Raw genomic sequence first — 24,587 nt, forward strand, 5'->3', positions numbered from 1 at the left:
CCCCCTCCCCACCCAAACCACAAATTTAAAACTCATCAGAATCAGAAAAATAATAAACAGAAAAATATTTTTACATTTGCTGACACTTTTTCTGTTTAGATTACATATTTACAGTTATGCTTCTGGACTTGAGGAAAATTTCAGGAGTTTTCTACTGCAAAGCCTGATGCATGCAAGTTAGCCCACCGAAATAAAGCACAACAGTTGCATGGAAACAAAGATACATTGAGCAACTAAGGAATTCAGCACTAAACTCCTGAGACACTGGCAACCCTGCCAACAGCAGGCTGACAGAGACAAGCCAGTTTCCTCGCTCCTCCCTCCCCATCCAGAAATCCAGGCAGAAAATGCTCTCTGGCAAGTAGCAGACTTTAGCTAACATATCATGGCTCCTTTTTTAATTAGAAAAAAAATGGAAAATAGAAGAAAATTTTAACAAAGGCAAGCAACTGATGTTAGTTCAAACAAGAAACTATCCAAGAAAACTGAAGGCGGAGGGAAAAGAACTTCAGTGCTTCTCCCCAGACATTTAGGCTTTCATCCTGTGACAGAAGAGTGCCGAAAAATCTGTTATTTAGGACATTGCAAGATCAGTCAAGTAGAAACTTGGAAGAAGTGTGTTTTGTTTGTTTGCTGTTGTTGTTGTTGGGGGAAGGTGTCCAATACACATGCATTTTAGGTATAAAACATGCATCAGCTTGATATTGAAGAACTTACAGCATTAGAGTTATTAGTTTAGCAATTTCCCAGAACACTTGGACTCAGCTAAAAACTGAAGAGGTAGGTTATGGATTTGGGGGCTGTGCTACATTTGTTTTAAGACATTTTGGAAAGACCTCTAAATTCCTATAAATTTCATGGAAACAATGCTCGCAACCTAAAACACCAGGAAGGAGTTTTAATCTCTGCCCCATGTCCTCTGTAGTCCTGCAGCCATTCTGCTCCCACATGAAATCAGTTATTTATGGGCATCAGCCTGCTGTTATGTAAAAGTAAGACTGTGCTTCTCAAATCAGAGTAAAGGTTACAATTAATTGTGCCAGTCTGTGGCCTGTTGTAGAAATACAAATTAATCTCCGAGTTTCTTGGCCTTCTAGCTTTAGTGGAAAGGACATTTGGGGCTTTTTTCTTCAACTCCGCCACTTTGGAAATAGAAAGTTCCAATATCAAAAGATGCACTTGAACTTTTTTAGTTCAAGTCACAGCATCTCCTTCCAAGAGCCCCCACATACCATCCTCTGTAAGGGATTTCTCATGATAGTGCACTATCAAGCATTATCAACACCTTATGTCAAAGCCATTGACTTGCATTTTTGTTGAAAGCATCAGATCTAAAAAGTTATTTAAGAACCCTTGTGTATTAATCCCTCATATGGTTTCAGCCCCTCACTGTTGTGGAGAACTTGAATCACCACAATATATAGTCTGATGAACAGAAGGAAGGTTAAAGTCTAATATATTTTAAAATGATATGTTAATCCAGCCAGGTATTTGACTGCTCACAGTTGCAATACTGTACCAACACCTATGGGAAAGGAAATACAATAGGGAAAGTATTTACAGTCTCAGGATGCAAGTTCCTTTTTTTTTTTTTTTTTTTTTTTTTTTTGTGGCACATTGAATATGTGCAGCCAGTTTCCCTACAGCTTGCGGATAGCCAGAGGGTTGGGACTCTTCTGAAGCCCAGAGAAAGGTCAGATGAAGGTGGTGAGATTTTCAAGGTTGGAACAGTAGAGGAAAAAGGCCCAGCAGAGGTTTTTTCCTTTCATGTTGTTCCTGAAATCCATTGTAGGATCACATCATGGAAAAATCCTTGTCTTATTTCCAGCATGGAGCAGTATCATGTGAAATGTCTAGGAAGGAGAGATTAATGGAAAGCATTTCCTTCTTACCTTCCTCATTCAACTGCACAAAGAAGAATTAAATAATTGCTTCCCTCTCCCTTCACCACGCTGCTCTTGAGCCTATGAAGCTGTCTATGCATCAGTGACAACCACGCTATGGCCAACAAGCCCCAGCAGTATTATTTTTCAAAATCTTAGCTTGTCAAAATTGCTTTCAAAATCAAGCTGTCTTTGGCATGAGATATCAAGCAGGAAAAACTATCAGAGGAGGCTTTTTCATGATAGAAAAAATTAGCAGAGCAGGTTGTCTCTTCAAATGGCCAAATAAGTTTGGGGTTTTTCACCTTTCTCCCACCAAAAAAAAAGAAGGCACTAGACCATTTTAAGTCAATGTCAGAACTCAGTTCTGATATCGAAATTAATTCTATCATTATGCTAGCTATTCTGCTAAGTTAAGGATTACTAGCAGTGATCATTACATGTACATATATATATGTATTTCAAAAAATTATTTAACAATACTAAGTTATGCTAGAATGAAGCAGAGTGACTATAAAGCTAGAGGATCATTACAATGAAATACTATCATGAACTATCACAGAACTATTTAAGGACCATCTTTTCCTCGAAGCCAGAAAGCAAGAAGAATCATTTCAATTATCTATTGGTCAATTAAAGTAGTACATAATGATTTAAAAAAAGAGCTCATCAAACCAAGGCAATCAATCATATTTACTGTTTTCTAAAATAAAATGGGTTGTTTATTAAAAATAGTTAGATTGGAAACTGAAAACATTTTACACTGACTCGAAGAGTTATTGCAAAGGAAATTCAGTAGCGTATCCTGAAAATGTCTCTCATAAGCCACAGGAGTTCTGCATTCACATAGAAAAGAATCTTGTTCATGTAAATAGACTCCTAAGCACCACAATAAGTAATCAATAAAGTAGCACTAAAAAAAAAAAAACAATTTCAGTTATATTCATTCACCTCCCTTCAAGAAGTCATAGATTCACAGAATAATTCTGGCAGGAAGGGACCTCAGGAGTCCTCTAGTCCAACCTTCTGCGCAAAGAAGGGTCAGCTGTGGGGTCAGACTGGGCTGCTTTGAACTTTTTCCAGTCGGGCACAAAAAGTTCCAAGGATGGCAATTCCCCAGCCTCTTTGGGGAACCTGCATCAATGCTTGTCCATGCTCACGGTGAGGAATTTTCAACATGCCAGGTCAAGCCCTCCCCTGTTTTAGTTTATGATCAGTCTCCCACCTTCTGGCTGCATACCTCAATAACCTCCTCGTAGAGGGAGAGGGGTAACAGCTGGGGATGCTGTTAGGTCTCCTGGAAGCTGTCAGTTTGCCAGGCTGGGCAAGTCCAGCTCCCTCAGCTTCTCGTTACAGAAGAAGTGCTCCAGTCCCAAACATCTCGCTCCAGCTTACCGATATCCTTCATGTACCAGCAGGTCCAAAACTGGATCAAGTATTCCAGATGCAGTCTAGCAAGCGCAAGTAAAGGAAGATAACCACTTCTGTCAGTCTACTGGCTATGCTCCTGTTAATACTGCCCGGAATAACTATGAGCACTAGCCTTCACTGCTGTGAGGACACACTGCTGACTGATGCTTAGTCGGCCGTCCACCAGGTCCCCCCAAGTCCTTTTCAGCAGAACTGCTCCCCAGGTACTCACTCCCCACCTTGTATTGCTGCAAGCAGTATTTGGCCCAGGTTCAGGGCTTCGTATTGATCCGTGTTGACCTTCAGAAGTCCTGCAAATTGCAGCTGAATTAGAAGACTGCTAGAGTTTGGAGGGCTGACTTTTGGAGGAACCTCTTCACTAGGATTCTCATCTTTGCTGTGAAGCACCAGAGCTGGCATTGCTAGATTTAAGCCATCTGTAGAGGGAAGGACACTCATTCTGTTTATAAAATAAATTTCAGTAATAGGGTAGCTCTTCATTTTAAGCCAGAGAGTATTCCATTTCTTAGAGAACCCTTCTTACAAGCCTTTCTGCCTCTAGGACACACTGCAGCCCTTTTAACCTGGCAAAATTCTTAACACAGCGAGGAGAAGTCTCAGCTATTAATTTTGATGTCAAGTTACTAGTACCATAGTAGTACTGCTGTAGCCATCATGATCTAAGGGACTGAGCAAGGCAAGGCAAGAGGTACTTTTTCTTTTTTTAAATGATATAGGGAGAAGGAAGGAAAACTTAGATCTTCAGGGTCTGCATGCTAGACCATTCACACCTCCCACCTATGCAGCTGCATCAACTGCCCTATTAAATGACATTTTTGCCCCTACAAATGTTGCCTTTTCTGTAACGTTGTTCTAAAGCTGTTCTTGTTGAGATATTTACAGTGAACCAATATGCAAAACTGTTCACCATGGATGAAAAGTTTCTAGACTGGTAGCTTTTCCAAATAAAAGATAATATAATTTTTATAACCCATTGTGAAATAACATTTCCTAGACCAGCCAACACATTTGAGAAGCTAAAAACAATTTTGTTCTATTGATCAACTATTTATCCTCGTTACTTGGGAAACATTCCACTTTCATTTCTAGAGGACAAATACTTTCTTTAAAAAAATGCAGTTACCACTAGCAGAACAAGTGGAATGAGGTTAAATAGCTGTGTTCAACTGGTCTTCAACACCAATTGCATAATAATGACATTCCATACACTGGTGTTAAGGGCACATCCTTTTCATATTTCATAATTTTAGTAATGAAAAGAGAAATTAATTCAGGTTTAAGACAATTAACAATTCAGTCCTGCACTTCCTGACATTATCCCTTTATCAATAGTATCGTTGTTCTGATTATTCCCACCCACACTCACCCTCATGCCAAGGGTTACTTGTAACATGGCTTAAACTGGTCTCATGAGAAGGGAATTGGGCCCATGTATATACAGGAGAGCAGGTTGGCTGCCAAGCAACTGAGAAAAAAACTTTCTAGAAGGTGATAGCCTGAATATGGGGATCAGAGAGTTTGGGCAGGTTTTCCTACCCTCTTTAAATCAATTTGGCTCTCATTCCACTGAATGACTAATTCAGTGAGAATGAAGAACATCCCATCTACCTTGTCTGTGGTCATAAAATACTGCCTAGGAGGAGATGTAAAGATAAAAATAAAGGAGAACTCTTCTCCAAGTCCAGTACAAATTAATTACACAGCAGAGTTATTCTGAATTCATATCCACCAGAAGTCAGCCACAAATCTTTTTATTCTTTATGGCTGTTTTACAGACACTGTGGAAAGGATGCATCTGGCCTAGCGTTAGCTGTCCACAGATCAGGCAGCTTGTTCAAGCTATTTGCGTAGGTTTCTTCTAGTCTGAGGAACTAGGGTAGAGAGGACACTCCACCTCTCCTGTCATGAAGGGAGAGTTGTGATTAGTGTAGACTCATGACCTAGAAAGTCAAATGCCCAAAGTCAGGTAAGATGAATCCTACTCTATCCACCAAACCTCTCTTCCAAAGCTCAAGGGCCTGATTCGAAGCCTACTGAGGTAACTAGGAATCTCTGCTCCACTCATGCAGTGGATTTGGAGTCACATGCAGCACCCTTCCTGCAGGCTGGACCCCCTCACCATGAGCAGATGCCTTCATGGCACAAAGTTCTAGCACAAAACAACTACCATAATACATTAACAGGTCAGGCATTACTGGCCGAGATAAACACATTTCTTCACTCCAGTAAGTCCATTCCCAATACACTATGTAAAGTATATGGTAAGACATTCTTCCAGTAAAAGAAAAAAAAAGGCAGCTAGACACTAAGGAATCTGAACTGCAGGCACTGCTTGGTGGTTAATTCAAGAGCCAACCAAGTTTCCTCTGATATTTGATCACTGGAAACTGCAGTGGCATCCCAAGCTCCCAGTCTGGCTCAGGGCCCCACTGTTCCAGGAACGGTACCAACGCCCAGAGGGATTCAATTCCCTACACAAGGATCTAAAGTCTGCTTCAAAGCAAGGTGAAAGTAGATGTCTACACATAATAGGAAATAAAAACACTCCTGAAGGATACAGGTTAGTCACATACTCAGCAAATCAGTCAGCTTAACCAATACTTTTTATAAAAGCAGCTGTATCTCTAATGTCCCTCAAAGTCAGGGCACTTCATTCAGTCTCATACCACATTTTGAAGGTTACATAAACAAAGTTCACTGTTCCTCAAGCTCCAGACCTCTACAGCAGATTTTCCAGTCAAGTCCCTTCAGCAATTAGAAAAGATTTTGTCAATGAACTACCTCCATCTCTTCTTAAATTACATTTTTTGCAGTGGGAACCATAAGCCTCAGCTCTCCAGCACTTCATCCCCACCAGGTAGAGACATGCTAAAGAAGTTTTATTTCCAGACCCCTGACACAACACAGCCACATGAAGTCCATTTGTCTGAGTCACTGTTCTGGTTTTATACCGCTGGTGCCATTTCACAGATATGGTGGTGCAGAAGAGGCATGCCTATAGTGCTGTATGATGTGACACATCCAGAAGCACTAAGTAATGCATCCGGCCCCATCTCTCCTGCTAACAGCACCGCCGCTGTTACCACTTAGATTTCAGTTTTGAAGGCAGAAGAGTTTTAACAGAGATAAATGTTTTGCTAGGAAAAAAAGAAAAACACCCAACAAACCCCTCTGATTGGCAAATTTCTCCTTAACAAAAATAACTGTCTAAGGGAATACAGATGGTAGAAAAGTAGAGGACTTATTAGAAGTTACTGCATTTTAGCCTCCTGAAGGAACAGCAAAGACAAATACTGAACATAGGGGGCAGAAAAAACATGACTTATTTATTATTACCATACAACTATAAAGGAAGCATTCTTATCAGCTGGCAAAGTTTCTAAGGAATACAAGTCTATGGAAAAGACATCCCTAATTGAACCAAGTCTCAACAAGGAGGATATAGCATAATAATGAGGCAAGGCTAGGAGGTGTGATTCCGAGAAAACAATACCCTTAGGAGTTACACCAGTATTAAATGCAACTTTACTACTCCTATGAATCTTTGAGGCAAGAATAACTTTGTTGATACAGACGATCTTTCAACCACTCATTACTCTAGTTTAAACACACATGCTAGGGAGCCTTGACATTTTAAGATTACAGGACATTAGATTAAATGAGACTTTTTATTTTGCTGTAGTAACCCATTATACTTCACAAGGCTGATATAATCTTTCAGTGAAACTGAGATGCAGTAACTGAAATGAGATACTGCACCTTTAATAATGCAGATTGATGTAGCAGTCTCACTGGGTTTTTCATTTGGTGCCTTTATTTCAAGTCTTCTGAGTGCTACTAATACAGTTCATTTTATTAAGACGGCATTCTCCACTGAAATAGCAAATGCCAAGCTAAACTAAAATAACAGAACTGGTTTACTGTTACACAGAGGGAAGCATGGCTGATATTCATGCAAAACTTACTATGTGAGCATGGCCAAACTCTGGTTTCCTACAGCAAGTGACTCGGTTGAATCAGAAAGTCTGTAAAATTTCAAAATCCCATCTTCTGCAATAAAGAGACCGCATCAAATCTATCACCATTTGAAATACTCTCACAAAACACAGAAACTGTCAAAAACATAAGCAGCCTTTACAGCAAGAATCAGAGCCCTGGCCCTTCTTTCTGCTCAGGTGAACCTGTCAGCACTACCAGCTCAGAGCTCCTGGTTCAGGAGACAGAGAGAGAAAGATCCCCTACAAGGATCCACCCAAACTTCAGTGCACATTAGATTCCCCTGCTCTGTAGGGTCCAGATTAAAGTAGTTCTGGCAGAGGAAAAAGAAAATGTCTGGCACCCAGGAATCCTGCTCCGGTGAAAGGTTAAGCACCTAAGGGGTACAGAAGGACGTCCAAGACCTTTGGACCAGGGGAAAGGAAGTACCTCAGTTCTTCTGAAGATCTAGATATCCACCACTTTGTGTCTTAGCTCTCTATCTGTAAAAGGAAGACCGTTTCCCTTTCCAGCCCCACCAGCAGAGAAATGCATTGCAGACCACAGGGTGGATTCTCATCCGTGCTGCACAATGGTGACAGCAGTCGCACGAGTATTTAAAACAGATGAGAATCTAACTTGTGAGTCACACAACTTATTTATTCTTTAGAAATCAAAATGCACAGCAAGCTCAGAGTTTCTTAGATGTGTCTATCTCTGCCTTAAAAGTTCCTTGTGTGACACTACTTTTCAGACTAAAACAGGTTTTAAGGTGCCTCACACTGTTAAGATCCTTACTAACCTGTCTTCTCCATGCTAAAAGAGTTTCACTACCCTTCTTACAACCATTTTTACTTATTTTATTTTGGTTTGAGAGAAAAGCCATTTTAAATAGGCAGAGCTGAGCTGGAAGAGACATTACACTGGAAATTTGCTAATGTCTCTAGGACAAAGAATAAATTAATTGGAGAAAGTTACAGAGCTAGCTGAAGTAGATGGGCATGCACAGCATGACCCCCATTTCCAAGTTCTGGTTTTCACCCAAATCAATAGGGCTTGACTCACTGAATGATGATACCTGCAACATTCATTCCTCATATTTCCTTTCTAAATGGATGCTGTTTTTCAATAACTTCAGACCAGAGTGTCACGTTCTGCATGATTTGCTCAGTCCAAATCATGCAAGTGTAGAATCGTCAACGCTAATGACATTTTTGAAGAAATAATAACCCTCGTGCTCCAGAGCTTACACCAAACAGGGATTAAAAGGAAACCTAATACGTTAGGAAAATTAAGGCACATTTGCTTTATACGTAGCTTCTTCCTCTTAATAGCATCCACTTTGGGCACTGCTGCAAAGGCAGATGTTTCCCCTGCAACACCTCTAGCACCATAGCAATGTTCTAGGCTGCTGAAATGCTCCCTCATGCAGGAGGATAACAGCAATAGTAACAGTTCCACAAAGCACATTACAGCTCTGTCATCCACACAGGAATCAATTTTAAAAAGTGAACAAGTAAGCATAAGAAGGTATATACAACTTCCCCTGTACACGTGGATCTCTCTGGCCGGGAGAGTTAAGGCGTTAAGGTGGTCTTCTGCTCTTCTCATCAGGCCCCAGATCTCACAAGAACAGGCATAAGAACTCCCATCTTGGTAAACTGCAGAATAAACTGCCCAAGAGGGAAGTTTCCTCCTGATCCACAAGTTTCTGCTCTTAAACAGGAAGATTTATACTCCCTTCATGATTATTATGCCTGGAGACATTGCTGGCAGCTTCTTTACCTACACAGAATTGCTTAGCCATTGAGGCCCTGGCTTCGGTAGCAGGCAGCAGAGCTCCCTGTCACAGGTATTGTATGTACTGCATGGATAACAAAGTGATGTGCCTGTCTCTTGGTCCTGTATTACATGGAAGGATAAATAGAAACCACTGTATTCGCCTCCCTGAGACAACCAGTATTCATTTATATTCCACTTTTCCTCTTTTAGTCTGTCTTTCCCCTACATACTCACCTTTCATTGACACAAAAGCCCTTCTTTTCAGGTTCCTCGTTTTTCTGTCTGTGGTCCTGCACCAGCCAGCTTACTATGTCAGTACAAATTCACCGGAGTCTGACACAGCACTACCTTTTTGACTGATACTGGAGTAAACCATTATTCTTGATATACTGAGAATTTGTAAGTGAATTGCCTGAAATATTCGCCCGAGTTTAAGGGAATATTAAAAAAAAAAAAAAGTTCATAACGATTTGCCTAACCACTGCTGAAAACACAAACTGTTGAGGCTTACTGAAAGCTGCAGATGAAATTCAAAGCCTGCGGCTGAAGGGAGCTATTACCCTGGTATCTTGGTTTATACCACCTTCATGCGTGTTCGGTACCAGCAATCAGATGAAGAGCTATTTAAAGTGACTCTATTGTTACACGCCAAAATATTTAACTATCGAATTTCACCCACCACCTGGCTGTCTCCGCGTTTCACAGCACGAGCACACAGACCCATCTCTCCGCCCTGCCCTAAGAGCGAGGCCGCATTTCTGTCGCGAGCCGCGACGAGCCGCGGCAGCCGCGGGGCTCCCGCGGGAGCGCCCTGCCCGCGGCCGCCGACGCCGACCCTCCCCGGCCCGGGGCCCCTCTCCGCGACCTGCGGAGCGTTACCTGCGCGGCCGCGGCCGCCCCTGCGGGCGAGAGGCGCCAGAGGCTCCGCCGGCCCCGCGCAGCGCGGCGGCGGGTCCCGGCCGGCCCCGCGCGCTGCCCCGGCTCCCGGCGCCGTCCGCGCCCGCGCCGCCGCTCGCACCTGCGCCCCGCCTGCTGACAGCCGCGGCGCCCCTCCCGGCGCGGGGCAAGGCGATTAAGGGATTAAGCGCGGGGGAGGCAGCGGCGGGCGCCGGGGCGCTTTCCCCGCAGTGTGCAGAGCGCGCACCCGCGCTGCCCGGCGGCGGCAGGGCTGCGGTGCCTGGCGGCAGAGCGCAGCGTGAATTAAAATGCCTGCAGTCCCCGCGCCCGGGGGGGGGAGGAAACTAGATCACCAAGCGGGGTGTCCCCAATGGAAGGAGTATGCGTTGCACACACGCGTGTACACACACGCGCACACACACACACACACACACATTTGCAGCCTGCATCTGCCCCAGCAAGCGAGCTCACCTCGATCCACTTCTGCGCCTCGGTGAAAGCTAGCTCGGGCTGCGGAGGGTCGGGCGGCGGCTGACTCTCCTCCAGCTCCAGCCGCGGACTGGCCATCTGCGGGTGCCCGCCGGGCCCCGGCGGCGGCGGCAGCGCAGGCACGGAGCGAGCCGCCAGCCCTGGGGCAGCCGCGGCGCCGGGAGCCCCGAGGCCGCTGCCTGCTTCTCCCTGCCGCGGAGGCAGGGAGGGGCGGCGGCGGCGGGTTTGCAGCCGAGCTGGCTGCGGCTCGCCTGCGGTAACCTCGCTGCTGCTGCTGCTGCTGCTGCCGCTGCTGCTGCTGCCGCTGCCGCTGCCGCTGCTGTCCCGTCCTCCCGCCCCGCCGGGAGCCGGGCTCGGTCCTCCCTCGCCTGCCACCGCCCCGCCTGCAACGCCAGCCGAGCTGCCAGCTAAAAATAAAACAGACGGGCGAAGCCGCTCTGCCTCCAGCCCGCGCAGCTGCCCGCGCCGCCGCCTCCCGCCGCGCTCGTCGCCCGCGGCGCTGTGCCCGCGGCGGCGGCACCGCGCGTGCGGAGCGCTCCCGCGCCGCCCCGCGCCCCGCCGCCGATGCGGCCGCCGGGCTGGGGCGCCGGCCGGGCCCCCCGGTGCCGCGGCGGAGGTCCCCGCCTGTTGCTGCGTCTGTGGCAGCGTGGTGGGGCATCGCCCGGGGCCCCGAGGGCGGCAGGCGCCGAGGGGGCTTCTCGGCGAGGCGAGGCGAGCGGGACACGGAGGCGGCACCAAGGGTTGAGAAAGTCTGCAAATATGCTTCTTCTCTTCTCTTTACGCGAGGGGAGAAAACAGGCCCCTGCGAAGACTTGCAAGCCCAACTCCTGTGGCTTGAGCCATCCTAGCGCTAGCAGAAAGGGCCTGGAGCCTGAGGTTGAGCATGGAAGTTTCTAGAAACCAGGAAGACAGAACGTTCACAAGGCCTTTCTAAAGCCAGGTCCTACAAATATCCATCCACCTGCTCATAAGAGTTTGAAAGGTGAGCCAAATTACTGGTTTGCATTTGGTTATGCTTGCAAAGATAGCTGAGTGCTGGAAATCTAGCTATACGAACATTAACCCTTACACTGCGGGCAGGTGCGTTTTCAGGGGAAGTTCCTTGTCACGACCAGCCACGCTTCTGTGATAGCTGTCAACAAATACTGACTAAAAATAGATTGTGGGATCTACTTTTCAACATTATTTTAACTATAAATTTGCCTCAATTCAAAGACTTGGAATTTTGACTTGTTTGGTGTTACACATTAGTGAAAAATGCTAACTCTTCAAATAGAAATATATCATGTAACTTCAAATAGAAATATATCATGTAACTTCACGTGTTTATCCCTGTCTCCCGTCTAAGATTGCATCTCTGCTGCTCTCTGACTTTTGTTTTGGTCCTTGTTCACTGTGTGAAATTTGCTGGAATAACAAAGGACCTGAAAAAGAGGATGAAATTAGTAGGGATTTTTCTGAGAGCTGCAAGTAGAGGAAAATATCGTTTTTGGTAACCTAATCTCAAACATTTAAAGAGAAATGAGAAGTATATTTTGGAATACTTACGCTGATGAAAACTATTTTACGAATCTCGTAATATTTAAATGGCACTGATGTATATCAGACATCAGTTAGATTTACTCTTCTGAGGCAGTGGTAGACTAACAAGTTTGAAATAATTACTTTTTTTTTAACTATGCAATATCAAATACAGGATTTTGCCATCTGACGATCTCATCATCACCTCTTAGAGAACTAGAACAACTGGAAAAGAGCTAAGGTTACCCTTGTACCATAAAGCACTTGCTTGCTGCAGAGAACAACACATACCTAGTGTTGAGCTGAGAGAGGTGGGCATTCATCGCTTGTTTATACAGCCAGTTTTCACTGATCGCTACGGCCCATGTGCTGAACACCCTTACACACACTCTTTACATCTTTTCAGGACTGGGACTCAAACTGATGAAACCCACAAGAAAGGCGTATGGATACAGAGCTAGTGCAGTCCTTTTAAGTCCTTGTCTTGCATTTAGGAGTCTAAAAACACCATCTGAATGGCAGCAGGAATCTGGCCACTTCTTCCCTAATCCTAATCCTGAACTTGTTTCCCATTCGGTCAAGTGCTAGGCAGCATCCCTGCCTGCCTGTTCCCATGGAAACACAGCCTTAGCATCAGCCCAGCTTGCGTTTTTTTTTTTTTTTTCCAACCACCATCTGCCTGGGGAGTTGCAGAGCTTTCTCTAAGCCCCTTGAATACCAGTTATAGGTTTTTCAAGGTCTTCCTTTCCCTTTTGCAGCCACCTTGGCAACTAGTACGGGAGGCAAAACATGAAAACAAGCAGCTTTGGAATTCCAGCAATGTTTTCCTAATGTCACTCTGCTACTCCTGACCAAAAACATTACCAGAAATGTAGCTGTTCCCTGTTGCTCAAATTAGGCAGTGGACTTTGGAACAGCAACCAAATTCTGATTTTTTTTCTTGCTGCTGTTTGCAGAACTCTCCTCTTTTAAAACAAATGTTTCAGTTTTGCTTCTTTGTTTACTTTTCCAATAAAACTCAAGCTAGTATCTCAGCAGTGATCATCCTGGTAACAAACTTGCATCTGCACTCATTAGATGGAGAAAAACCTACAGAGGAGCAGATGTAGATGTCAAGCTTCATCTCTTTTATATAGGTGCAGTCACCCTTCCCAAAAGGAGACTGTGCATATGTGCATGTAAAGTAATTGTGTACTAGTTGTGGGCAAATGTGTAATATGGCTGTTACAGGGGAAGTTATAAGCAGAGGAAAATGGTCTTCCCTGATTGCTGGGAATCTCTGCTGCCAGATGAAGAAAGAAGAAAGAGGCTTTTATCGAGAGAGTTTCGGGTACAGTGGAAGTTCAATTTGTATCCTACTGGCCAGTTTAGTCTCCTACCCAATTTAGTTTTCTCAACTGGGAAGAGGAACTATCCCGTTCTTTTTTTATTGCCAACATAAAATCTATAATGTTTAAGCCTCTTGAATACCAGGAGTGGGGGGTTAGTGAGGCCTGATTTGTGTCACAGCAAGCCTGATTTTTTTGCACAGTAGCAATAAAGAGCTTCCATCAAGGAAAATGTGTTGTGGACAATTTTTGTCACTGTAATGTGTCTCCCTACAGGAAAGGGGCTGGTTTTCCGTACTGAGCTCTCTGTGGAACTACTCATAGATGGGATCTTTGTGCTCTTGCTCCTTTTTCTGGTTGTGTTAACCTGACAATAAACCTTCTTCTGCAAAGAATACCTGACGTGATGTGTTCACAGTAACACAGGCACCCCCTCTTCAGAGCAATTACTCTTTTACCAAAATACATTGCGCAAAGAGCAAATGGGTGGCACATCAGAGACTCCTCTGTTTATATTTTACCTGCCATACTAATTTTTATTTTGTAAGCTTTCATAAATATCCTCTGAACCAACAAGCCCCCTTGGCTCATCTAGATGGGAACATACCCCCCTAGCCCCAGGGTTTTTCTTTCTCCTTCTTAGCAATCTGTCTGTCCTGACTGATCTCCTTTTTTACCCGGCCAGCATCCTCACAGTTTGGCATGTTGCATAATCCTAGGCTAGATCTAGGAAAAATCTGAACTGAGCCACAAGTGGGCTGCTCTGACTAAATATCTTCTCAATTGTTTGCTCAAGAACTTTTTTCATTGGTTTGCTTGCCCTTTCCGTCCCTTTAACAAACCACTGAATGTCACACGGAGACCTTGAGGCCATATGATATTTATTTTAAAAATACTGCTTGGAATTCCCTCATTCTCTAGAGTATAAAATGGGGATGCTCACGTCCAGCACAGCTGTGTATAAATTATTTCAGAGCAGCACCTGCTTGGACATGCAGCCTGCGAGCCATCACGGGGCTCACATGACTCCAGGGAGCACTGTGACCACCCGGCGGAGATGCTGGAGCTGGGCAGCCCTGCCATAAAGCAATCTGTGGTACTAACACCTCTTAGCAGGTATTAATCCTACTGGAGAATACTTGGAGATTGTTGCTGGCTCTCAAAGGCAGGTTGAAAAGGTGCTTTCACAGCTTGTCGTGTGTGTAGAGAGGGATGCACTGGGAGGTGGGCTGAGTGAGCAGACGAGAGGAACCCTTCCAGCAGTGTTTATCAACACAGAGGAGAGAGGTGGAAGAGATCTTTACCAAAATTTTAGCATTTTCTTCATTGGTGAAACTACATGCAAAGATGGTTTAACTCCACATGGCATGCAGGCTGCCTTCGAGAGGGGGTTGGTGAAGATATGCACTTGGAGGCAAGAAATGGGAAAACCCTAATTTTGAAAAATGACTCAAAGGAAGACTCTTCACATTCAAGAGGGAGATTTTAAATCTGTTTTTTACAATTTCAGGTTAAAAAACAAGTATCACCAGAGTTTTAGTTATTTTTGTTTCTTGTGAAAATCAATCGTTCTGAGATCATGAGAGCATGTTGGGTTTTTTTCTACCACTAAAGCAAATGTTGTGACTTTGCATTTTATTTAATCAGGGCATCTGCTGTGGTACATTTGCAGTGTTCAGCACTTGGCTGACAGCACCTGTTTGTTTATTCCTGCCATGCTGTCTTCTATCACAGTCACTTTCTCTCTGCTACCACTCACTCAGCAACATATTGTCAGACTTGGCATCGACACTCTGTGTCATTCTGAAAATTACAAGAGGGGATGGATCATCTGTGTTTGCTCTTCCCTAGGACAAAAGTGGTATCATCTTTTCTCACCCTGCCTGTGGAGAGAACGTGAAGCCTTTTTTGCTAAGCATTTTTCCTCTATTTTGGAATCTGAGGTTGATTTTTGAAAGTTAGTACATCCAATTTTTGTCTGCTAGCTGAGTTGCTGAGCACCATTTTATAGTTTTCTATTTGTCCGTCATTGCATTAGTTACATTTTTGGATTTTAAATGCTGTTGACTACCCAGGATCTGACCTACTATTATGCATGTTGCTGTTTAGCTAGCTATGAGTCCAATGAGGCAGGGAGCAGGCAATTCAAAATGAGAAGTCATGTGCATAAATAATCAAGTTGAACATCCTTTTCAAAGCATGATTTTTGGGGCTTTCACCACCTCCTCTGTTACCTGCATAACAAAAAGTGCACACTGAACAGCGTCTCTCTTGAGTGTTCTTATGGTTTTAGGGGTGGGTTTCTCCCTGCCCAGCCCTCCTTTCTGTCTTTGGCACCTGGTCCCCCCCTCTTCTCAATGCCTCCACGTCACCCACTGACAGCTCTGATGGTTACATCAAGCCTGGCTCAGCTCCTCCTTTAATCTGCAGCCACAGTCATCTCCTGCTCACCCAAACAACCACTTCCTTTTCCATATTGTTTTCATCAAGATCTGCCTTTCCTCTAGTACAGGAAACTCCTATATCCAAACTCCTCCTTAACAAGCATCATTTTTTTCTCTGCTGGCCTGGCTTATTGCATCCCAACCTACCATAGTCTCCTGTCCATCAGTGCTCTAATTTCTTACAACCCCATTCCCTGTCTCTCACCTGTTTCAGGTACTTCTCCCTTCTTCTAGTTCACACCTAGTAGCTGGAGGGACAACACAATGAACATAAAACATGAAAACAGCTGGGAAAGAAGAGCAGAAAGAAAACTAGTGAAGAAAGGTGAAATATGATAAGTACATGATACCAAGTGTTAAATGAGGTTAAAAGACATACATGGGGATGACTGAAGAGCAATTACATAAAAAAAGAAGCAGAGGAGATATCCACAGAGAAAGGAGTGGTGGAAGTGAAGCAAAGCAACCTAAAATAAAGAGAAATGAGGTAAAGGGAAGAATAAACCTGAGCACAAACCAGTGAACGCATCAGGTCAGGGAGCACCTTTTCATTCTGTTTGTAGCTGCCAAGTGCAGCTTGGTCCATACGCCTCCTTTCTAGGGGCTCCCGTAAAACACATAGCATATTATGAAGTGAAAATGACCACACACAAAAAATAGAGACTGAATTAGGACTCGGAAGGAGAGTGTGGCTCTCCCACACTGCTCTTTATTCCCAGAGCTGTGTAGCTCTACTCTCTTAGCAGTTTCAGTCGGGAAAAGGATGTAGCAGGGCAGTGGGCCTTTCACTAATTATTATCAGTGATCTTTTTAGGCTGTTAAAACAAAAGCACATTGGTGGGGTAGTGATGCTTGTAGGTTTGCATACCTGCCAATGTGACGCCTGGTTTCTTTAATGCAAAAACAACAAGCCTTAGCTTCTATGTTGAGCTGGAAGGAGTTCAAAAGGGCAGAACAGTATTTTCTTTCCAATTTTCTTCTGAGTTTAACTGCTTTTCAGCTACTTTTTTACAGTTTATTCTTCCAAACCTAACCAGGTTCAGAGCAGGAATCTCCACTTGCAGTTTATATCTGCAATAATCTTCCAGACGATTTTGCACTCCGCTCATTTAAATATGGTGCCTTTCCCTGTTGCTATCCAGCCACTAAGCATCTTACCACATTTTGCCCTCTTGAGCAATTTTTCAAGCACACAGAATTACTCAAATCTTTCTCAGTGAGGAAAGGCATTACACGATGGAGGGATTTTAGTACTCCCGGGGAGATGTTCCTAAACACTTCTTTTACAGTGCCACCACCTAGAAAGAGGCTTTTTTAAGTCAGCTAACTTGCTTGAATTTGATGAGCTAGTTCCCAGCCTGAGCTCAGAGAGCCCATGCCAGCTGCAAGTTCAGTGAGTGCAACTGAGTCTGCCTAGGCTCAGTTCATTTGAAGATGCACAGGCAAGGCAGAGTGTTCAGCTATCTATCTACAAACCTGTGCAGCACATGGTAGCCTCAAATGAGTGCTACAGAGTTGTGTTGTTTGGGGGGCAGGGGAGGTTATTGCCTATGAGTCAGCATGCTATGAATGTAATTAGAAACTTTTGCCAAACTGATGTCAACTGGGATGAAAAATCAAACTTCTACAGTAGAGCTATATTTGGAAAAAGGTGATATGGAAACCAAGTCCTAGTTTCCAAAGTAAATTCCCGGGTTCTGATATACATTCTGGGTTCTGATAACCTGGGAAAAGCTGCAACACATTCAGCCTTTAATTTTAGCAGCGACTTGTCTCATCCAGAAAGAACTGTGAGTGATATCTTCTCTCTTTTCTTAGTAATTTTTGCTGTGGAGCAGATCAAAAGGGGGAAACGGATGTCAGGAATTAGCACTGGGCTTGATCCAAACTTGTTTGGGATACTAGCTGATGCACAATGAATTGGAATATTCATTTACTCAAGATGAGGAAATAGAAATCTAAAAGTGGAAAATGGAAAGGCAAAAGAGAAGTAGGGGCAGAAAACAAGTAAAAAATAAAAGAGTGAGAAACAGAAAAGCAATGACTTAATTCAGTAGGAAAATAATATGTTTTATTTACCAACATTATAATTTAGTTCCATGACACAAGTATATTTAGGAAAATTTTCTCCTATGCATTGGATTTCTAAAGGACAATATTTAGCAAAGGATTGTGTGCAACTTGAAAAGAGAGAGAGCTGAGTAGCATAAGATGTGGGTGAGTTTATTCCCTAAAAGCAGGCTGTCTTGCTCAGTGAGCTCCTGCAGCCCAGCAAGCCTTGCTGAACAGGACTCTCATGAAAGCCTCTGGAGGCTCTTTAGTACAACAGATACCATTTTGGAGACAGACAGCATCAGTCATGTCATCACAGACTTGGATGGTGGCTTATTCATAAGCGTCAGGACATCAAAATCAGCAATCTGTCCAGATTCAAAAGGAAGACTGTTATGTTCTCCTTAATTTGTTCTACCCACAGTTTCAAAGGATAGGACATTATTTGACACTCTGCTTAAATTACTACTGTGAGTTAGGAATAGCTGTGTACATCTCCCCAGACAGCAACATTTCTTATACAGCCCTATACTACAAGCACCAACAGGATGACAAGTCTTAGTAGTGTTACTTTGCCACCTACACACATGCCAGCCAAAAACTCATTCACCGGAGCCCTTGTTGGTAAAAAATGTAAATCTAAGACCACGGAAATGGAATACTTGTCGATATATGTGAGATACTTAGGTGCTGAAGAAACATTTTGTACTTCCTATAACCTTTCAGTGCTTCTAGAGAATTACTTCTGCTGCTGTTTTCCTGACCTCTTGGAAACCAAACCTGACTTCACTGAAATCTCTGGGAACTTTTCTGAATGTAGAAGGTCCTACCTTGCAAAAGTGTGAGTCCAGCAGGGCCTTCCCCACCTCTCAGGGCTGGAAGCTTTTGGCGAAGGTGTGTCACTCTGCTCTTTCAAACCTGGGCATAAATTCATGTTGCCCTTGGTCCCAGCTGGTCAGATGTGAGCCAACTCCTAACCAGCTGCTGCATTACTGTGCCACTGAGCTTGAGTTAACAAGCCCCTTGGGCCCCTTGGGCTTATTAGCTCAAGCCCAAGTGCATTGGATCAGCTTTTGGATCAGAGTTGGCTCTCTTCCAGCCTGCTGTAGGAATGGATATAGTGACGCAGGTCTGTCTGCTGGACCATGTAGACATACATATCTCCTATTTTAGTCCATGTTGATAAACTGTCAGGGAAGAGAAGGATATTACACTTTGTTGAATCACTGTCTGAACTGGTGAATGATTTATTATGTAAGAGCTGCCCACCCAGAAAAAAGCAGAGGTGATGAGATTGCCAAGTAATCTCTGCTATTGAATGTACAGCCAAAAAAAGTTTATGAGGGCTGCCCTTAAAAAAGCAAAACAGAAAAAAAAATCCCTTTAAGATTATTTTCATAAGTTTCTCTTATTATTACTTTTTAATTATGTCTTTCTGTCTGGCCAGCAAAAGTGTCTGGAGTTTTGCCCAGTTTAGAAACACCAGTGTTTGTCTTTGGGCCTCCAAAAGAAGCCCAAAGGTCACGAAAACTAAAACAGGTAATTCAGGGGAATGGAAAGGACTTTTTGGGAGCTGATATCCATGTCATTGAAATGATTGTCAATACCTGTTCACTTTCATTCTCTGTCACTTTTGGGCCACTGTTGGGAATGCCTATCACACAAGCGCCTGACCTAGCAGGGGAAAAGGACTGGCCAGTCTAACCACAGGCAATCCACAGGTTGCAGAATTGTCATACTTCTTGTATCAGACTATAGCTGATCCACCACAGCATTTTGGAATCTATTTACATTTTGTCATTAATCATTGTTTTCTGAAAGGACCATATTTACTGTTTCTCTTTTTTCCTTTAGATATGGTATATATTGACTGTGTCCTTGCCATATTGATGAACCAGAAAACTCGATAACGATTTTCGTAAGACTTTACGGGAGTTAGATGCTCAAATCCCATCAAAATCAATGGGATCATGGACCTAGGTCTCATTCGTGCCTTAAAAAAACTCCATTTCTGAGACATCTATGAGACTACGTTTGCTTAGTGTGCTAGTAGGTTAGCAAAAGATCAAAGTGGTGGCATTTCTAAGATACTGGAATGCTAACACTAGAAGTCATAGCTCAAAGCTCAAGTCAGATGGCGCAGGGAACCCTGGAGTAGACCATCATTTTGCAGACCTCCTTGGTTCAGTATCAATCTGATACTCAATGAATCAGTACCAAAGACAAGGGACCTTCAGTTAGCATTAGATAGTTTGCAGCATGATATATTTCTTTGAAAACAAGTATATTAATCATCTTCTGGTGCTGAATTAGACCAGTGAATATGTCAGCTTTGTGTCTGTGTACAACTTCCAGACTTCAAGCAAGCTTCATTTCAAATCTTTCTGTTTGTAGACCACTTTGCAACCAGAATGTAGCAAAAGTTGATGTGAGGATGGACGGGAGGAAATGAGAATCAACTTCTGGAGCACTTTGTGAGCTTGGTCAGTGTCTTACATGCCTCAGCAAAACTGGAGAATTGTGAGCCCATCTAAGATAAGGACCCTTAAACTCTGTTGGCAACTGAGACCTGAGGGATCTTCATCCCGGTGGGTAGGGAAAGACACACAAGTAGTTCCATATAGTGGAAGATTTTTCAGCAGTGCAGGGTGACTGGGCTATCAACCGTGGGAGCTCTTGTAACATTTGAAACTCTGTCCTTTGCTGTCTTGCCAGGAGCCAATGCTGCCTCTGTATTTTGGGGTAGCTGATGTCAATGCAGCATTCAAACATCCATGATCTAAACTTGGGGAAATGGGGGGGAGGGCACTTCAGCAATGAAAAGGGAGGCTCATGTGTGGAGAGCATAACAGCTCCTTCTTAAGAAACAACGGTTCTTCAAGGCACATGCTACAGCAATCTGTGGACCTGTCCCACCATGACGAGGCTGCTAAATACTTCGCTTTGCTTTCTACAGCAGTTAATTTCTTCAGCTACTGAAACAGTGCAGTATAGTTGAGTACAAACTGCTGAAAGCAGCAGAAGGTGCTCACTGTGTTGAATAACCTGTCCGGAAACCATCGTGGCGTGCACACACACATGCTGGAGGTGTTCTGCTGCAGAGGAGTGCGAGAACAGTGCTTACACCCCATTAAGCTGGCCAGTTCTTAGGGCTGCTTTACTGCCAAGACTGTACAGCTCTTGCTTTCTAAGGGCTTGAAAGTGCTAGGGACTTCAGAAGCCATGCAGGGGAAAGAGTAAGATGGCAAGAAAACTCTTCATCCCTTGGGCAGGTGAAAAGGAGCTGTGAGGGAGAGGATGGAGAATCAACTATTCCATATGTAGGATAAGGACCTTTGTTGTTTTTTACTAATTCTGCTGCATCCCTCTTGTGAGCATGGCAAGAGCACATCAACTCTCAAAATATACTTATATCTTTCAAGCATATGGGGTCCTAATGCTGAAGATTGTAAAATCCACAGAACAGAGAGATGGAGGTTTTTATGAAGAATGTCTGCTTCCACAGGAATTTGGCAGTCCAAAAGAGCAGGCTATAAAGCAGGGAGAATATGGTGCACATAATAACTTCCAGGATTTACTTCTTATCTTTACTTCTGGCTCTCGATGCATGAATTGAAATGACTTTATTCTGCATTCTTCATTTGAAAACTTGCGGCAATATAAAAGCCATCCTATGATTAATTTCTTCTTACAGAAACACCACTCAGAAGTATGTAAAGAGATGTTTACATCAACAGATATCCTTAGTTTATAACATGTTGAGTAATGGCAAAAATTAAGACTGAATATCAAAATCCATTAAAGTTCTCCAGTGATTACAATATAGTTAACACATCCTTTAGAGAAAACAAAAATAAGGAAATGAATGCTTAAGCACATAATAAATCTTTCACCGTCTACATAATAAATACAATATTATTATGAGGTATAAACTACAGGCTATTTCTTCATAATCATAATCATAAATCTGGCTCAGTTATTGTATATATTTTATGACCTACATACTTACTTTTGAAGAATACCAAAGTAAATTTCAGAATGATAGAGGAATTTATTTTTATAGCAAATATTTACACGTTACTAGTTCTGGTCAGTAATAGGAGTACAGTTGGAAAGAAAAATATATAACAACAATTTATCTTAAAACCATGTGTATAATTAAAGTTACTTCTGAGACTGGAGACAGAATATTGATACTGCTTTTTAAACAATTTAAAAATATATTTTTAGGTTGCTGAAGAAAACATAAAATATTTTGGAGCAATGTTGAAACAGCTGTTATGTAGGAATATACCTTTCTTTACATTTTAAAACAGAACGGTGTGTTTACCACAGTGTATGGGTTGTGTAGGATCTAGATGTGTCTAACTGCTTATTACTTTGCTTTCAGGGTATCTTGCTATGTAATACTTACAAAGCCCACTGTGCTGTAATGTGAGCGTAATGATCTAGGGAAAAGCCAGACTGTTGAGCTGCCTTTGTGGATATCACAAAAGGTTTTGGCTCTGTGAGTCAAGATAATTTGTTGATACTCCTGTAAATTTGATGAATTAACAAATCCTTTTGTGGAGAGTGTTTTCAGTCAATGATATTTTTCAGAAACATTTTGCTGTTACTAATGGAATTGAGTGAATTGGTGTGTTGGCCCTGGTGTTATTGAGAATGATGTTTGGTAGGTTACTGATCAGTGTATTCACGTTTAAATATCTCTGCCTTCTTGGTGTCCTTCAGCCCCAGCTCCTTGTAAGCTGATACGGCATGCAAGGAGATACACTGTAGGTTTATTTTCCTTTTATATTCTACCCTAAGGTCATGTTATTGGCTGTGGCTGGGTACTGAGCTAGATCACTCTTTGGTCTTATCCTGTACAATGCTGTAATGTTCTTAAAACTAGCAATCACTTTTATAGTGTTTCAGGTGCATTTTTTAACCTTGGATGTGCTTTCTCAAGGTGGCATGACTGCTGATAGCATCAGAAGCTACGGGCAGAGAAGCACAGCATTCGGTAAGTTGCAGTGCCATCTATGGAAGGAACGCAGCAGGAGCCTGCACACCGAGGTCCCCAACACCTTGCTCTCATTGCCCTCAACAACCTGATTTTGTACCTTCAACAACTACATCACCAGTTTGAACACCAACTAAAACTAAGAGTTAAATCCAACATAAATCTCTTGGCATCTTTAGGCATTACTGAAACCCCTGGACTGAAGCCTCTGTTCAGCTGCCCCCTACTTCTCTCAGAAGCTCTTTTTCTGCCGGCATTGTCCCAGTCTTGCATCTGTTTTTGCCTGTGGGTGTCCATCTCCTGGTAACACAGAGCTGCTTGGTGGTCTTGGTTAAGCACCAGGGGACTCTTAAATATGGCTTTCCCCTTGCTGGGGGGGAACAGGCTAATAAGGGGACTTAGATCAGGCTTTATGCAAGAGAAAATTGCCTCCTTAACATGTCTACCTACTTTTGGGCTAAACTTGGGCCTAGACCTGGTATTTCCCAACAGCCAGTTTAAGCAATGCCCCACTCAGCTTGTTGGTTTCTGCAAGTCCTGGTCACAAGCGTGGGTTTTGTAGGGACTCACAGTGCCTCGCTGAAGGCTGAGGCCTCTGTGAGCGACAGGGTGTGTTGGAGCCAGGCTTTGCAACACGCACTGCTCGCGGAGGAATCAGCCCTATGTAGCTCGCTCGAGAAAGTTGGTGCAGAACAGGGCATTTAGCAGCTGGCTCCGGTGACCACCAGGCCCTTCTGCTTCCTACCCGTTCACAGCACTGTTGCTTATCACTAGGCATCCTCATGGCTTTGGGCAACAAAAATTTTGGTTTGGAAATTCCTTCTCTACTCTCTGCCTTTTTCAAGTCCTTAGATTTTGGGTTGGGATGAATAAAAAAGACCCAGGATCTAATGTGGTAGCGTTTTAAATCAGTGTGGAGTTTTGCTGCTGACTTCAGCTGGCTTAGGAGGTGGTTCCATTACCCTGAGTAAACTGGATGAACTGTTCTTAAGTTAAATGAAAGCAGTGATTAACTCCAGTTACATTTATAATGTCTTCTTGCCAGAACTTGCTTCATTCAGACTCTGATTCTGGCAAACATGAGGTCCAAAAAGTAACTTCACTGTGCATCTGAATTACTTGTGCCTACCTCAGACAATGTGCTTCCATTTTCAAATGGGTAAAAATCTACCTTCTATGTTGATATTAAAAAACAAGAACAGAAACTCTGAGAATGTGAAAAGCAAAAGAAAAGGCACAGACATTTTTAGAAGACACAGTTTAAAGCCTTTCACTACTGAAAACTACTTTTGAAATTTATTCAGTATTTTCAGAAAATGCTCTGTTGTCTTTTCAAAAGTATTAGATATCCTAGTTTTGGGGAAAATATTTTGAATGAACAGGGAGAATTTAAATTTGCCTTCCAACACCTTTAGTTCCAGAGAGGCTAACAAAATCACTATTAAAATCACAGAAGTCTGAATAGCTAAGCCTAGAATCTAGCTGCTGCCGTTACAGAAATACAGTTCTTTCACCAGAGACAAGTTGTTTTAGATCTATCATCTAAGTGAATACTTCTTTTCTTTCATTTGTAGATGTCAGCCAACGTATAGAAAGTAGCATAGAGAAATGTGGCACTTTTGAGCAAACCATTTTTCCAAACCGAAAGTACAAATGGTTCGTTGTTACCTGAACACCAGAATTTAAAGTCCTTATTCTCAGTTTTAGAGGCACCTAATATAAAGCAGTGGTCTTAAAACAAATGAGCCCAGTCATGGAGTAAGATAGTGCTCTCCAAGAT

General features: G+C 43.2%; 1 protein-coding gene across 1 annotated transcript in view; it reads right to left on the minus strand.

The window, feature by feature from the left end:
- LIMCH1 (LIM and calponin homology domains 1) overlaps positions 1-10,985 on the minus strand; it is a 183,084-nt gene extending 172,099 nt beyond the window's left edge. The window contains exon 1 of the mRNA XM_064511217.1: positions 10,440-10,985. Coding sequence (XP_064367287.1) covers positions 10,440-10,535 — 96 coding nt within the window. The 5' untranslated portion in view covers positions 10,536-10,985. The remainder of the gene's footprint in view (positions 1-10,439) is intronic.
- Positions 10,986-24,587: the final 13,602 nt, after the last annotated feature.

Source organism: Dromaius novaehollandiae, chromosome 4 (assembly GCF_036370855.1).
Source record: "Dromaius novaehollandiae isolate bDroNov1 chromosome 4, bDroNov1.hap1, whole genome shotgun sequence".
Taxonomy (NCBI): Eukaryota; Metazoa; Chordata; class Aves; order Casuariiformes; family Dromaiidae; genus Dromaius; species Dromaius novaehollandiae.